The 17,043-nt window shown below is 47.6% G+C and overlaps 1 protein-coding gene across 3 annotated transcripts in view; it reads left to right on the top strand.

Moving 5' to 3' along the window:
- The window catches only part of alcama (activated leukocyte cell adhesion molecule a), a 303,924-nt gene that overhangs the window by 249,979 nt on the left and 36,902 nt on the right, over positions 1 to 17,043 (top strand). For 2 of the 3 annotated variants that reach the window (XM_086006913.1, XM_086006912.1), the window contains exons 3-6: positions 3,537 to 3,759; positions 7,106 to 7,170; positions 8,531 to 8,618; positions 10,104 to 10,286. In XM_086006913.1, the coding sequence (XP_085863039.1) occupies positions 3,537 to 3,759; positions 7,106 to 7,170; positions 8,531 to 8,618; positions 10,104 to 10,286 (559 nt within the window). Of the gene's footprint in view, positions 1 to 2,137; positions 2,936 to 3,536; positions 3,760 to 7,105; positions 7,171 to 8,530; positions 8,619 to 10,103; positions 10,287 to 17,043 lie in introns of those variants that run through there. The other variant, XM_086006914.1, reaches the window with a different exon arrangement.

Below are 17,043 nucleotides of genomic sequence, written 5' to 3'. Positions count from 1 at the left end.
GAATTCCCATCTCCACAGAGCCTCCTGCACCAACCAACAACCAAGATCTGCTGTTGGAGCCATGGATTATTAGCCCCTTTGTTTATAAATACATTTTATGATTTTTTTTTTATTCATTCACTGGATGTGGGCATTGGTGGCAAGGGCAGCATTCATTGCCTGTCCCTAATTGCCGTTGAGAAGGTGGCGGTGAGCTGCCACCTTGAACCGCTGCAGTCTGTGGTGTTAGGGAGTTCCAGGATTTTGACCCAGCAACGATGAAGGATCGGCGATATATAAGTCGGGATGGTGTGTGACTTGGAGGTGGTGGAGTTCCCACGTGCCTGCTGCCCTTGTCCTTCTAGGTGGTAGAGGTCGCAGGTTTGGGAGGTGCTGCCAAAGGAGCCTTGGCGAGTTGCTGCAGTGCATCTTGTAGATGGTACACACTGCAGCCACGGTACGCCGGTGGTGGAGGGAGTGAATGTTTAAGGTGGTGGATGGGGTACCAATCAAGCGGGCTGCTTTGTCCTGGATGGTGTCGAGCTTCTTGTGTGTTGTTGGAGCTGCACTCATCCAGGCAAGTGGAGAGTATTCCATCATACTCTTGGCTTGTGTCTTGTAGATGGTGGAAAGGCTTTGGGGAGTCAGGTGGTGAGTCACTTGTTGCAGAATACCCAGCTTCTGACCTGTTCTTGTAGCCACAATATTTATGTGGCTGGTCCAGTTAAGTTTCTGGTCAATGGAGACACCCCACCCCCCCCCCAAGAATGTTGATGGTGGGGGATTCGATGATGGTAATGTCACTGAATGTCAACGGGAGGTGGGCTAGTTCTGCAGCACAAGCCTTCAGCACTGCAACCGGGATGTTGTTGGGGCCCATAGCCTTTGCTGTATTTAGTGCGCTCAGATGTTTCTTGATATCACATGGAGTGAATCGAATTGGCTGAAGACTGGCTTCTGTGATGGTGGTGACCTCAGGAAGAGGCCAAGATGATTCATTCACTTGGCACTTCTGGCTGAAAATGGTTGCAAACGCTTCAGTCTTGTCTTTTGAACTCACGTGCTGGGCTCCGCCAACATTGACGATGGGGATGTTCATGGAGCCTCCTCCTCCCGTTAGTTGTTTAATTGTCCACCACCATTCACGACTGGATGTGGCAGGACTGCAGAGCTTTGATCTGATCCTTTGGCTGTGGGACCGCTTAGCTCTATCTATAACATGTTGCTTCTGCTGTTTAGCATGCATGTAGTCCTGTGTTGTAGCATCCCCAGGTTGGCACTTGGTATACCTGGTGCTACTCCTGGCATGCTCTTCTACATTCCTCATTGAACCAGGGTTGATGGTAGTCGTAGAATGAGGGATTTGCCGGGCCATGGGGTTACATTTGTGGTGGAATACAATTCTTCTGCTGCTGATGGATGCCCAGTTTTGACTTGCTAGATCTGTTCTGAATCTATCCCATTTAGCACGGTGGTAGTGCCACACAACACGATGGAGGGTGTCCTCGGTGTGAAGATGTGACTTTGTTTCCTCAAGGACTGTGTTTGGTCACTAGAAGGATAGGTAGATTGGTGAGGACGAGGTTTTTCCCTTGTGTTGTTCTCTCACCACCTACCTTTTGTTGTATCCGAATGCCTAGGTTGATGCTGGATAATCCATCCGGTTTTATTATTATACTTTGTCATAGCGGTTTAGTACAACTGAGTGGCTTGCTGGGCCATTTCAGAGGGCAGTTAAGAGTCAGCCACATTGCTGTGTGTCTGGAGTCACATATAAGCCAGGACAGCAGATTTTCTTCCCTCAAGGACATTAGTGAACCAGATGGGTTTTTACGACAATCGCTAGTTACATGGGCACCATTACTGATACTAGCTTTTTATTCCAGATTTATTTATTTAACTGAATTTAACTTCCCCAGCTGCCGTGGTGGGATTTGAACTCATATCTCCAAATCTGCTGCACCTAGTGCACAAAGGAAACCTTAAGCCTGCCCCCTGCAAAATAAGAGCAGGATTGGGTTGGTTTGAAGTATTTTTGGATCCTGCTCCAGGAAACAGGTCTGCTGATGCTCACCATCTAGGCTTACATATGAAGAATGGCAGTTTGAGCTGCTGCCAATTGACCCATAACAGACTGTAGGATTCGCAAAAATCCATGAAATACAGTATACAGGTAGGGCCCCTGAAGTGGCCACATTGTGAGAAAACAGAATGGAGTTGGCAGTTCTCATGGCCCAGTTCAAAAGGACACACACACAGCACCTAACAGCAGTCTGAGTCATCACCGATTAGAAGATTCCAGAACTTACTGCTATTGATATGATAATATGGTTACAGCAGTAACGAAGTCGTAAACAAAAGTATTTGCACCTGGAGGTGCGCTAATTGCTAGCAAAACGCAAACCCATCTCTGAAATCGCTGAGCACAGAAAAAAAACCATTATCTGTACCAAACTCAGAGGGACACAGGACAGATCCCATCAGTTTCATTTACAAGACATTAAAATAAAGTACTTGCTTTTGTCAAAGCAGCCTGCCCATTACCTTGACAAAAGAAAACCCCTGATTTGGCGCCGAGATAAGGGCAAGGAAACAGTATTAACTGTTGAGGGAAAATCGACAGCAAGACTTTTCATTCAGTGAGATTCAGACAGAGCCATCACAGATTCACACAGGCACGAGGTCAAGGACAGAGGGAGGAGGACCCACAAGATTGTGCAGGAGAGAGATTCAGCCAGACTCAGACAGATCCACAAGATTCAGCAGAAGCAGTGAAGTCCAAGTCCAGATACCATCAGGAGTTCGAAGACCGTGCGGAAGAGGAGACGGCTCGAGGAGTTCGGTGGACTTCCAAGTTTGTGCAGGAGAGCGGGTCCTGGAGCCGGTCCCATAAGGAAGATTGGAGATCCCAGACGTAACAAGGAGTACCAAGGTCCAGGAGGGTTTTAAAATTCTGGTGAGCATAAAGGCCCAACTCTACCTAACTGACATAGTTGAGGTATATTTTAGCAACGGGAGGGTTTGTAACATTAAGGGTTTTGTAATTAAGGAGTGTGATTTATCCCTCGATGTGTCCGTGCGCTTTTCCCACCCCCGTTTTAGTATACCGCTGATTAAGAATTGTTGTATGATTTAAGATAGTCAAAGTTATTCCTTGTGTGTTAAATTTTAGTTCCCATTGGGAGACGTGCTAATGATTTTTGTCTAAATTGATTCTTGCATTCTCTGTGTTTATTCTCCTTGAAAATAAAGATATTTCTGATTTAAAACTCACCTTGTCTCACCTGATCCATTTGTCTTCCGAGTCACAAGTTGGGCCACACATCAAGGTTGTCTGGCAATAAGCCCAGTGTCTAGAACCGGTGAGGGGGGAGTGCTTCGGAACCGCTCACGAGCAGTGCGAAATCAAAACCGATCTAGCACACCATAAGCTCGTTAAAACGACCCCTTACAAGACTACCACCTTTCTCTCCTGAAAACCTCTGATAGAACCCAAGAAATGTCAAAGGTTTGTCGGCTATATACTGTTAGACCCTCATTTTTTTTCTCTCTTTCAGAAGTTAAATGAAACAGACTGGGAACAACTGATTTCAATTTCACCAACAGACAATAATAAAATAACAGACAAGGAGATTCCCGGATACAAGGACAGGATATCAATGAATGGGGACTTTTCCTTAAATATTTCCAATGTTGGAATTGAGGATGAAAAGATATTTTCCTGCTTTACATTGATTGGATCAGACGTAGTTGAACATGTAGTCTTAATCAAAGTTTACAGTAAGTAATAAAGATGCTAGTATTAAAATAGTCTTGTGATTATTGATGCAGCAGAGGGACTCCACAGGGGCCAGACATTTAACTCATCCCATTATTATATTTTGCTAGTACACACCAAGGGCCTGAGGTGGTAATGTCATTTAAAATACTGTTCTCGTTCCTCTAGGACCAGGATTCAGATCCATTTCTGTCTTGTAGACCTGGATTTCCCTCTTACTCCCCCAGTAGAGTTGGGGCAGGCTGTCCGCCCGCAGCTTGACCCCACCTTGACCCTGGCCCAATTTCTGGGGTCAGGGAACATTTTTACTGTGCTGCAGTGAGGCTTTTGCTGCAGCACCCGATGAAACAGGATAGGTTAAAAGGGGGAGCAGAGCCCTGAAGATGAAGGAGGGACAGGCTGAGGCCTAAACAGAAGTTTATGCAGCCTAATGTGAGGGAGAGGTGCCCTCTATGGGACCCTCTTTCCCTCCCCCCCCCCCCCCCCCCCCCCGAGGGGCATCAGAGAGCCTACTGTTGCTGCACCAGGTATTACCACCACCCAATCTGCATTTCCTGGATGAAAGGCAGGGAACTTGTGATGTTTCCAGGGCAACGTCTCCCTGCCATTATTTATATGTGGCAAGTGAGGAAGGGGCAGTGGGCAGCAGACAACTGCCATGGAAGGAACAGCGGGGTGGGGGGAGAGGAAAATCAAGGACAGTGTCGAAGGCGGTGGTCTCGTGCCTCGTTTCCCTGATGTTTCCGCAGCTATCCCGACAGATTTGAGGCAGAATAACAGAGGAAACTCCACTCCATTGAATGAAGCTCTTTAAAGGCAGTCTGTCCATTTTCAATCCATTCCCTAGTGGGCATGAGTTCCTCAGCACATGTTCACTGTGGACACTAATTGACAATTTTGCAATCATGCTTAGAGGAGCCACAATGACAGAGTATAAGGAGTATCCCCTGTGTGCAAATCCACTTCAGAATCTTGTTCACGTTTGTTGATTTCTTCACAACAACAACAACAACTTGCAATTGTGTAGCACTTTTAACACAGAAAAACATCCCCAGTAGCAGGCACCAAGCCTTTACAGGAGCGTTGGGCACACTGATCAAAAGCTTGATGTGTTTTGAGAAGACTTTTAAAGGTGGGGAAGTGGAGGGGTTTGGAAGGGCGGTATAACGAGCAGGGCTGAGCGCTGGGCAACTGATGGTCGTGGGGTGGAGGTTATGCACAATAGACCTGAGTGTCAGGGCTGGAGGATATGAGAGAGGATGCAAGGCTGGAGGTGGTTGCAGAGGTAAGGAAAGGCCAGGCCATGCCATGAAGGGAATTGTAGACAAGACTGAGGAATGTAAATTTGATCCATTGGGGGATGGGGAACTAGCGTAGGTCGGTGAAGATGGGGGTGAAGGGTTGAGGGCTTACTGCACGACAGGATGCAAGTGGTGAAGTTTTGGATGATAGGCAGGCAAGCAATCGGGAGGCTGACGACGAGGATATTGTAGAAGCTGCATCTAGAGGTCTCATTAAACGCCACATGAAAGAAAATATTGACACGAAATTTACTTGCCCATTTTGCTGGGATCTCGCTGGAACTCTGGTGGAACAGCTCAGAATAAGGCGGGGACCTAGATACATTGGGCCCTGGTCTGATTTGGGATTTCCCACTAGGTCTTGCAAGGGGTGGATCAGAGGGAATAGAGCTGCAGGCAGGGACTCCTTATACTGAGAGTTCTGCTTTATTGGCCCGTATAGGACATGGTGCAAGTCTGGTAGCTGGCAGTCCCAGTGAGGTAAAGCATACCGGCCTCCAGAAGGAGTACAAGTGGGGTCCAATGGGAAGGAAAGGGGGTGTGCAGATTAGGGAAGCAACTTGGATCCCCAAGCTTTTTTTTTTTACAATTTCAGTATTGGCCCTCTTAAATGGAAGGAATCTCAGGCAGGTTATCTTGCGGCCAGAGATCCTCCCCACCTAATTTTCCTGTAAATTCCCCGACCCCCATGCTTCTAACAGGGAGCTGCGCTTAAAGGGAGCGCAAGTCGGACAGCACTATAACATTGATTCATCCAACTTGCTCTCCCTTTGAACACAACTCCCTGTTAGGACATCTGATTGGTGAATTTGCCCCGATGAGTGCATGTGCACAGTACTGTTGTCACTGGACAAACTGTGTTTTATTTTTTTTGAAACGCTTCACAATGACTGCTTTCCACCTGCTGAAATTCATATTCATCGTCAGGGTTAAGATACACAATTATAACTATACAAACCAACAGGTGAGGGCGTGCGTCCTCCAGCTGCTGCATCACCCATTCCCACTCCAGATATCGAGCATATGAACTCCTATTAGAGCCATCCCGGAACTGGGCGCGGATTCTGGTATTGTGTGCCACCACCTGTTCTGAAGTGCTGATTTTTTTTTTTTTTGTTGAATGATGCTTTCTTCTGCAAGGTTATCAACAATATCACTGAGCAGATACTATAATTAGTTTAGGCTGCAGCACATTGTGGCATATGCATAGTTTAATACAATTGAAAGTACCTTGGCAGCTGAATCACTAATAGCTGATTGAATGCACTGGCACTGCTAGTTGCATGTGTACATGATAAGCAGGCATCAATCAGTCGTCTTCATCTGTACCGTTTCCTTCCCCCCCCCCCCCCCCGTTTTAATCTGCTCTCCTACTTTGTACCAACCTTCAGTGGTTCCTTTAGTGTTGCAGTTTGAGCATGTGACTGGATAATGTTACATTTACTGTACATTTTGGAAAGCTGCTCATGTACTTAGATACCCACATACAGCAGTTTAAGATTATTCACCACCATCCTCATTATTCACATCTTCACTCCCCCTTCAAGTGTGACCCTTTTTTTTTTCAAATACTGTTTCAGGTGTGGCAGGCAGTTGTCACTATTTGTACTCTCCATGCAATTGCCCACCCACACCTGCTCTGTGTGGTGTTGTATTTTCCCTCAACAGTAGAGTTTGTCGCTGTGTCCTCAGTTTGTCACCCACAGCTTCTAGAGCTTCTTCAGTGAAGCTGTCTTTACATGTTCAATGATCGTCCTTCATTATTGCCCAAAATAGAGCACTCTACTGCTAGATTGACCCCATGTACTCTGCAGCTGAACTGAGCCAATATGCTGGTTATTTACTTAGCTGTTGAGTGCTTCTGATAATGATTATAGTTACGCATTGGTTAGAATGTATCCAGTCTTGCAGAAAGTAAAGTAAATTTCTGTACTAAAATAACTCCCATTTACTGTGTTCTATGTGCACTATGTAATTTCAATCCCTTGGCATATATTTTCTGTAAGTCTTATGCCTAACCTTTGTTTTGTTTCTTTTTCCTATGCAGAACACCCATCTGATCCTGAAATTATGCAACCGGCTCCATTCCTTGTTGAAGGGAAACTACAGCAGGTATGTGCAAGACACAACCATGAGCAACTTGGTAACATAGGCAAGAGAGCTCATTGTTCCATATTGATAGCCAGAATTACTCTGAAGCCCTGGGCGCTATTCAGTTGTGTTGCATATAATAAAAAGGTACTGGTTTGTATTAGCAAAGTGATAGAGTACAAATCTAAAGAGATTGTAACGTAGCTGTATATGGCACTGGTCAAATACTATATGGACCATTATCAGTTCTGGTCTGCCAATTGTAACATTGTTGGCCTTGAGCTATACAAGAGGAGCAAGCAATAAAGATATGCTTTGGGCATTTAAGTTACAAGGAAATTGAGCTTGTCCACGGTGAAAAAGAAGTGCCCTGGAGATGATTTAATTCAGGTTTTCAAGACTGATCAAGTTAATCCAGGCAAAATAGTCATTATGGCAAGGGATCAAATACTAGAGACACAAGTCAAAACTTGGAAGTTATGAGTAAGAGAAGTCATGTGCAGCTTTTTGACAAATGGTAATAAACTTGTACAATAAGTTACCAAGAAAGGCCATTGAAACAGCCAGTATAAATTGATTCAAACAGCATGCATTTCTAGAAACAGAAAGGGATTGAAGGATGTGTTGAGAAGTGTAGGTGGCAATGATCTTTTCAAAAGGTACCAGCTTGTTGGACCTAATGGCCGCCTTATTCCTAAAAATTCTTACATTCTTGTGCAACAAGTACTATACTGTTATATGTACCTCACAGATTAATGAATCGAGTTATATTTATAAAGTGCTTAATTTGTGCTGATTAAACAAAGATCTTAACTGTACTTTAAAAAACATTAATTATACGTTCAATGATGGGCAACGTCAGAATTGGTTTTCAACACTCAATCAGTTTAGGGCATATCTCACTCTGATGAAACAGAATCCAGCAATCTTTTTATGTTTGACTAAGTGCAAAAAATGCAGTGGTTTGAAGTTGACTTGAGTTCCATTAGTACAACAAGGAGATTTCTGTTATGGTTGAGGGCCAGACAATGAAGCGAGAGCTTCAATTTTTATTTGATGTGTTGTCTTGCAGTAAAATTCTATTGTGCCTACTGCTGGCACCTGTCATGAGCAAATATTGGGACATTGTGCACTCCCAGCGCATAATTTTCTATCCATTAACTGGCATTTCCCTCCATCAGACTACATAAGCCTGGTGTTAGCTAGGAGCATTGATGCAGGTGCACTCCCTGTCTAAAGCTTTCCACGTAAATTTCCCTACAGTATGTACTTCAATGGAGAAAACATTGATGACTAGTAATGACACAAAAAGTAGAATCTTGTTGGTGTGGTGCTTCTAAAAATGTAATTGTGTTTTTTTGTCTGTTCCCTTCCACCTCAGGTTGGTGTGTGTGTCGTGAACAGTAGTTACCCTGCTGTCAGCATTACTTGGCAGTACAATTCTCGGAATGTGGACATCAACAACCCAGGTACAATTCTACAATTCAAGATCAGTGATCGTGTATTGAATGGGTTTCCCATTTCTAGTTGATTTTGAATGATGCCATTTCTCATGGGGAAAGACAGGAATACTGCCTTCAGAGTAGATGAGTGTACTATGAGCTGGTGTGTTTCAGCAGGCTGTTCGGCCACAAAACACATCGGCTGGAATTTTCACAGGTGGTTGGTGGGGGGGGGGGGGGGGGGGGGGGGCGGCGGGTATGTGAAAGGCGGGTTGGGGCGGGCGGCCAACCTGCTGTCAGGAGGCAGGTTGGCAATTTAAATATTATAATGAGGCCTGAAGCCTCTACTTTTAACCTGCTTTACTGCAAGCAGCCGGGGATCTCGGGGCTCGCGTTTCCCGGTGGCTGCAACAAGGTGGCCACAGCGTCGGGGAGCAATGCTTATGGGCTGGTAGGAGCAGGAGTACTTCCTCTGCCCCCCACCCCATGCTCCCCCATCAGCAGCCTGTATCCCCCCGGGGATTGCGACTCCGCTCCGGGGTCGGGAATTGGACCACCCCACCAAAAGCTTGGGAATCCCACCATCCTGGGCTCGGCACCTACCTGTTCCTCCAGCATCCTAGTCAGTGTTCCCTGCCCGACTGGAAGCCAGCCTGTCAATCAGGCTGACTTCTGGGCGGGGAACCTGCCCTTTATGTCGCACGCACACTGTGGAGTTAAAACTCCACTGCCGGCAAACCCGAACTTCTGGGTTTCCTGCCGTCTCTCAGGTCCCCCCGCACCGTGCAGGTGGGAAACGGGAAAATCCAACCCATCAGGTTTGAGCCTGATCCTGTCCTTGTATACAGAAAATTTCACTGGATAGTAATCAGGAGAGTCAACTGCCTGATTTCTCTTCCACCACACCTAGGCCAATAGCACTGGAGCCAGTTGTAGCATCTCTACTACTGTCCTCCCCGAGATCAGTACTGCACGTTCTTAACACAAAAGCAAAATACTGCGGATGCTGGAAATACTCAGGTCAGGCAACATCTGTGTCATCAACCTGAAACGTTAACTCTGTCTGTCTCTCCACAGATGCTACTTGACCAGCTGAGTATTTCCAGCATTTTATGCACGTTCTTAAACTGTGTTAACATTTTTGTCCTCCCACTCCCATTCAGTCGTTCTAGGATGAGATAGCCCAGCCAGTTTGCATATTTTCATAGACACCACAAGCCTTCTGTTTTGTCAACCCACCACCAGATACACTTGAATATTATGGGGTGGATTCCCTGGCCAGTATGGTCTGCTTCTCCAACATAATTTAGCAAAAATGGTAAAGATAACCAATGGGACTTGACCTTTTCTGGGTCTTCAGTCTCCTGTTGCAGTAAAGGCTTGTATGCAAATGTCAGTAAGAGATTAGGATTTGAACTTCGTTAGATGGCATCCCTCTGATACCACAGGTATTTTGATCAAAATGCCCTAATGAATGTGTTTTACGAAACTGCTTTACTCACTGTTTTCCAGACATGAAGATTGTCAAAAAGACTGCTACTAATGCCGAAGGATTTTACAATACAGTGTCTTCTCTGGAGTACACATCAAAGGGAGGGGAAGGAAGAATTTCTTTTACCTGCATGGTAACTTACTTTGAAGGCATAGCCAGAACAGCATTCAAAGTATCTTCGCCTGTAGCTATGTTTGTACACTGTAAGTAGGAATCACCAGATCAGATATTGGCTAAGACACTGCTGAACATCTAACAAACTGAATGATCTGCTAACTCTCGTTTAGAAAATAAGACTTGCAGTTATATAACCCTTTACACATCCTCAGGACAACCGAAAGCTCAACAGCCAATGAAGTGTAGTCAATTTGCACATAGCAAGTCCCCACAATAAGATATCACCAGTTAATCTGTTCTTGGCGATTTAACATCTCATCGAAAACATTGCATCTTGACCGAACAGTAATGAATAGAGGAGACGGAATATACCTTTTACTATTTACTGAGTAAATGGGTGGACATTACAGCACATTGTCTGCATGGCAGAACCCGAAACTGAAAGTGAAAGACAAAGTAAAACCGAGCCCCCCAGCACCCCCTTCAGGTAACACCCGGGAACTGGGACAAACTTAATTGAAGCAAAACTCAAAACACAACACTCTTTTCCCCCAGATAAAACCCCTTAGTCCTCCAGGCGTCTGGGACGGAATCTAACCCGACTTGAGCACCGCTGGACAGGCATAGTCGGGGTGCCACTGCTAGCCGCAGGAAAACCTTCCTCTGTGGCTGATGACTCCGTGACACCTTCTGTCGATGTGGCTTCCGTCGTTGTTGCAGGAAGCAGGCCGTCACTGCCTGGCAGAGGTGGCGGAGACAATGGCCTAGCTTGTGACGTCTCTGTTACTCTCACCGGAGTACGACCCCATAGCTGGTCTACGTGGCGTCTGTGTAGCTGGCCATCAGGTGTACGGACGCTGTACGACAGGGGACCCGTGGCCTGCTCCACCACGGCAGGCATCCATTTGTCTCCTCCTCCATAGCAACGGGCAGACACAGTCTCTGACGGCTCGAACTGCCTGGTGGTGCCCTAGTGCTTCTTAGCCAGCTCCTCTTGCTTTGTGTGCATCTCATCCCTGTAGTCCGGGTGTAGCCAGTCCAGTGCAGTCGCCAGCCGGCGACCCATCAGCATCTCGGCAGGACTCTTCCCCGTTGCTGAGTTTGGTGTGGTATGCTGTGATAACAGGAACCTGGCCAATCTGGTTTGCCAGTCCCCCACCGATATCCTCACCAGTGCCTCTTTTGTGGTTTGCACCATCCTCTCTGCCTGCCCGTTAGAGGAGGGGTGGTAGGGCGCTGTGGTCACGTGGCAGATCCAATTTCTGCCTGCAAAAGCCTTGAACTCCGCTGACGTGAAGGCTGCTCCATTGTCCGAAACCAGCACGTCGGGGACCCCATGTGTGGCAAACAGCAAATGCAACGCGTTGATCACTGCACTGGATGTCATGGAGCTCATGATAGCCACCTCCAGCCATTTCGAATGAGAATCCACCACTATCAAAAAGACCTTCCCCTGAAATGGCCCTGCAAAGTTAATGTGGAGTCTTGACCATTTACGAGTGGTCCACTCCCAGGGGTGAAGGGGAGCCTTGGATGAGCTATGGCGAGTCAGCTGACATGTCTCACAGCTCTTTACCACCTCCTCCACGTCTCGGTCCAACCCCGACCACCAGACGTAGCTTCTCGCCAACGCCTTCATGTGCACAATCCCAGGGTGTGAGTCGTGCAGCATTTTCAGCACCTCCTCTCTTGCGGCGGCAGGAACCACCACACGGCTTCCCCAGAGCACGCAGTTCTTGTGTGCAGACATTTCATGGCGCCTCTGAACGAAGGGCTTGAAATGCTCCTCCTGGACCTCGGAGGGCCAGCCATGCAGCAGCCAGCGTAGCACCCGTGATAAGACTGGATCTTTCTGTGTGAGTCTGCCAATCCGCTGGGCATGGAGTGGGGCCTCCGGAACCTCCTCCAGTAGCAGCACCTCCAGGGGTGGTGGCGTCTCAGCCATCGGCCGGTTCAGAGGCAAGCGACTCAGAGCATCAGCATTAGCCAGCATCTTCCCAGGCCTGTAGCAAAGTTCATAACTGTAGGCCCCCAACATCAGACGCCACCGAAGCATACGCGGTGATATGATCTGGGGCATGGGCTTGGATTGATGCAGGAGCCCCAAGAGTGGCTTGTGGTCTGTGTAGATGACGAACTATCTCCCTAACAGGTACTGGCTGAACTTCTTTACCCCAAATATGATGGCTAGGGCCTCCTTGTCAATCTGGGCATAATTACGTTCTGTTGTTGAGAGTGTTCTTGAGGCAAAACTGATAGGCGCTTCCCGGCCATCTGGCTCTATGTGACCCAACAGAGCTCCCAGCCCGTATGGTGAGGCATCACACACCAACACCAATGGCTTGTTTTCATCATAGTGTGCCAGAACCTTATCTGCTTGTAACAGTTCCTTTGCCTGTCTGTAGGCTGTTTCATGAGCTGAGGTCCAGTTCCACACTGTTGCTTGGTCTAACAGCCTGTGCAGTGGCTCTAAGATTGTGGCTTTGCCCTTGAGAAAACAACTGTAGCAGTTTAACAGTCCGAGGAATGCCTGCAGTTCGGTCTTGTTCTTGGGGGTGGGAGCGCTCCTGATAGCCTCCACCTTCTCCGTAGTCGGATGCACACTGTCTTTGTCCACTCGGAATCCCAAGAACTCCACCCCATTGGCAGCGAACACACATTTCTCCTTCTGAAGGCGTAGTCCTACCTCAGCCAGCCGGCGTAGTACTTCCTGCAGCCGCTCATCGTGGGCTTCCTGTGTCTTGCCTGTAATCAGTATGTCATCCAAGTAAGGCTGAACTCCCGGAACACCAGCCAACAGGGTGTCCATGAACCTCTGAAAGATTGCCACAGCCGTAGACACCCCAAACTGCAGCCTTGTGGCTCGGAAAAGTCCTCTGTGGGTGTTGATTGTCAACAGCTCGGCTGACTCTTCATCCAGGACCAGTTGCTGGTATGCTTGCTTGAGATCCAGCTTGGTGAACAGAGTGCCTCCAGCCAGTGTTGAAAACAGCTCTGTAACTGTTGGTAAGGGATACACATCTGGTAACACAGCAGTATTAACCGTACATCTGTAATCTCCACAGATGCGCAGGCCCCCATCCTTCTTTGCAATGGGCACGATAGGGGTGGCCCAACAGGAGTTCTTCACTGGCAAGAGAACCCCTTGGTTCACCAGCTTATCCAGGGCCTCATCCACCTTCTTGCGCAACGCAAAAGGAACTGGTCGCGCCTTGAAGAACTTAGGCGCTACCCCTGGGTCCACTTCGATTGAGACTGGCGGTCCCCGACAGGCCCCGAACTCACCAAAAACCTCTTCATAGTTCTCCAACATAGGCATTATGGGCTGTCGCTGTACCGTGTGTACTCCTGTCACTTCAATACCGAGGGGCTCAAACCAATCTCTGCCCAGCAGGCTTGTGCCCTGCCCCGCCACCACATAAAGTGGAAGTGTGTCCTTGACTGCGTGATACTTAACTTCCACATGAATCATACCCAGCACCTGGAGTTGAGCTTGGGACCACTGCCGTAGCACGCCACTGACCTGAGCCATCGCCGGGGGTTCACTTGGCCACAGCCTATTGTAAGTCTCTTCACTTATCAACGAACACGCTGAGCCTGAATCCACCTCCATGCAGAGTGGTGCCACATTCATGATCACATTTGCTGTGTATCCCCACCGTCTGTGGGGTAGCTGCTCAACTTCCATGGTATACACTGTGTACTCATCGTTGTCCTCCAGTGTCAGGGTGTGTGTCTGCGATGCTTGTGTTGGCTCTGCTGCAGCAGCCTGAGCTTTCTTCATGCAGACACGAGCTATGTGTCCTCTTTTCTTACAGAAATGACATACCGCTGACACAAATTTGCATGTAGTGGAACCATGGAGAGCCCCACAGCGGAAACATTTTCTTCCTGTCTCTTTAGTTGCCTCCATGTCTCTCGCAGCAGCAGCTGCGTGTGGTCTTGTGCGCCTCCTCGGCGGCCTGAGATGGTGCTGCCTCTGTACGGAGCATACGTGTGTTCATCGATGCAGCCTCTGCTGCTAAAGCCTTCTCCTCGGCCAGTCGGAACGTCAGGGCCTTCTCCGCTAACAGCTGTCTCTGCAATGCCGAGTCCAGCACTCCACACACAATCCGATCACGGAGCATATTGTCTAACTGGTCACCAAAATTACAATGTAATGAGCGTTTCCTCAACTCAGCAATGTAACTTGAAATAGATTGTCCAGGCTGTTGTTTACAATTGTGAAAATGGAAACGCTGCACAATCTCTGAGGGTTTTGGGTTAAAATGTTTCTGCAGCTTCTCAATCAAATCAGCATAATCCACCTCACTAGGTTTACGAGGAGCCACCAATGAACGCAGGACGGAGTAAGTAGCAGCTCCACATACACTTAGCAACACTGAGCGCTTCTTCTCTTCTTTGTCAATATTATTGGCCTCATAAAAACACCCCAGTCTTTCTGCGTATTCCTCCCATGAACTGTCCATATCCCCAGAGAACTCTTCAATACGTCCCAAGGTCGTCATAGTTTTAATGTGCACTGTCCCTTTAAGATCCACGGACTTTTTTCTTTTTAAAAATTCTTTTTCTCCTCCGGCCAGAGTTACGGTAGCTACACTCACGGTAGTTGCCTGGCCCGCACAATACTCTGTCCGCCGTCTACATCGCAGCTAGCCAACTATCAAAATGCCGTTGATGTTGCTAGCTGAGTGGCCCGCTCGTCGCAATTTCCAATATCACGACTGTAGGTTCGCATGTCTATCTCCGTCCTTCTAGAGAGTTTGACAGCCGCCTCGTCGCCAGTATTGCATCTTGACCGAACAGTAATGAATAGAGGAGACGGAATGTACCTTTTACTATTTACTGAGTAAATGGGTGGACATTACAGCACATTGTCTGCATGGCAGAACCCAAAACTGAAAGTGAAAGACAAAGTAAAACCGAGCCCCCCAGCACCCCCTTCAGGTAACACCCGGGAACTGGGACAAACTTAATTGAAGCAAAACTCAAAACACAACAGAAAAGATGGTACCACTGATTAATGCAGCATTCCTACAGCACTAAACTGAAGTATCAGCCTAAGTTTATGTGCTCAAGTCCTGCTGCAGGATTCAGAAACAGTGCTACCATTTACCACTGTTAAATGTTTATCAGGATTGACCCGTGTTTACTCTCTAGTTTACTGTATATGTTGTTTAGACCACACTATAGTAACCTTACCTGCATATCCTGGGTTGTGTTTTCAAGAAGCATAGTTTACTTGACACTCATTCGGTGCATGCACCTAAGAATTTCAGTTGCGTCCTGCCATCTGACACTGTTAATTGTTTTCTCTCCTCAGTTACTGTCTCCCTCCCTTTCAAAACTGCTGTAGTTAACCACCAGGTCAAAAAACCCACCCTCGGCCCCAGTCTTTGCAAACTACCACCCCATCTTTAAATTCACTTTCCTTTTCAAAAGTTCTTGAACATTTTGTCACCTCCCAAGGAGGAGATTTAGGACAACGGATGCCACTGCTCCTCCTGGCCCACAAGGAAATTTAAAGTGTATACTTACTTTGCTGAGCCTCCTCTGGCCCTGGCTGCTATTCCCAGTAGCTTGGCCTAGCAGAGAAACCACCACTGCTCCCCATGCAGGCCTTGGGTTAAAATAGCATGATGTCATCGGACCCCGAACTGCATATGTAAAAGGGACCACACCGGCTTGGAGTAGGTTCCCTTGCCACTTGCAATTTAAAATTGCAGTTGGTCAAAATGGGGCGGGAAAGGACTGGGTAAGTCCCCATCATCATTTTAACGTCCCTCCACCTGGTTTCCGCCAGGCGAAGCGTTACAATCGAGGCCCCATGTTTGAATCTCAAATCGGGAGTCTGCCCTGCCACAACATTGAATTGACATCCTCTGTGATTGTGACCATTGTGCGTTATCCCTTCTCGTCATCCTCAACCTCTCTGTTGCCAACACACTATCCGCCTCCAACACCTTTCCTCTATTGTCCAGCTCAGTAGGATTGCCCTCACTTGGTTCCACTCTTACCTATCCGATTGGAACCAGAGCATCTCCAGCATTAGCTTCTCTTCCAGCCCCGGACTGTTGCCACTGGAGTCCCCCAAGTTTCTATTCTTGGTGCTTTCCTCTTGCTCACCTATGTGCTGCCCCATGGCAACATTATGTGTAAACATGGGGTCAGCTTCCACATATACAATGACGATGTCAAGTTCTACCCCTTTCGATCCCTCCACTTCTGCAGTATTGTCAGATTACATGTCCGATACCCAGTTTCTCCATTTAACTTTGGGAAGACTGAAGCCATGGTCTTCCATCCCCTTGCCACCGATTCTTCCTTTGCAGATATTGTCTCGGGTTGAACCAGAGTTTTGGAATCCCGGAGTCCTATTCAACCCCGAGCTGAGCTGCCAACCCCATATCCTCTCCATCACAAAGACCACCTCTACCTCCATAACATTGCCCGCCTCCAATGCTGCCTCAGTCTATCTGCCTGTGAAGCCTTGATCCATGCCTTATCACCTCCAAATTCAACTATTCCAGTACACTCCTGGCCGGCCTCCCATCCTCCACACTATGTAAACTTCAGCTCATCCAAAACTCTGCTGCCCATATCCTGTCCCATTCACCTACAACCCTGCCTTTGCTGACTCACATTGACCCTGGCCCCCCCCAGTCCTGCAGTACCTCTTATTTAATATTTTGATCCTCATATATTTAAATCCCTTCAAGGCCTTGCTGCTCCTTCCCTCTGTAACCTCCTCCAGTCCTACAACTTTGCATTCCTCTGACTCTGGCCTTTTGTACATCCCCCTCCTTTTGCCCCACCATTGGTGGCCGTGCCTTCAGTCACCTA

The sequence above is a fragment of the Somniosus microcephalus genome, chromosome 14, assembly GCF_052327205.1.
Source record: "Somniosus microcephalus isolate GS21.2 chromosome 14, FLI_Smic_1.0, whole genome shotgun sequence".
Taxonomy (NCBI): Eukaryota; Metazoa; Chordata; class Chondrichthyes; order Squaliformes; family Somniosidae; genus Somniosus; species Somniosus microcephalus.
Note: the sequence above shows the minus strand (reverse complement) of the source record. Positions and strands in the feature narration are given on the sequence as shown.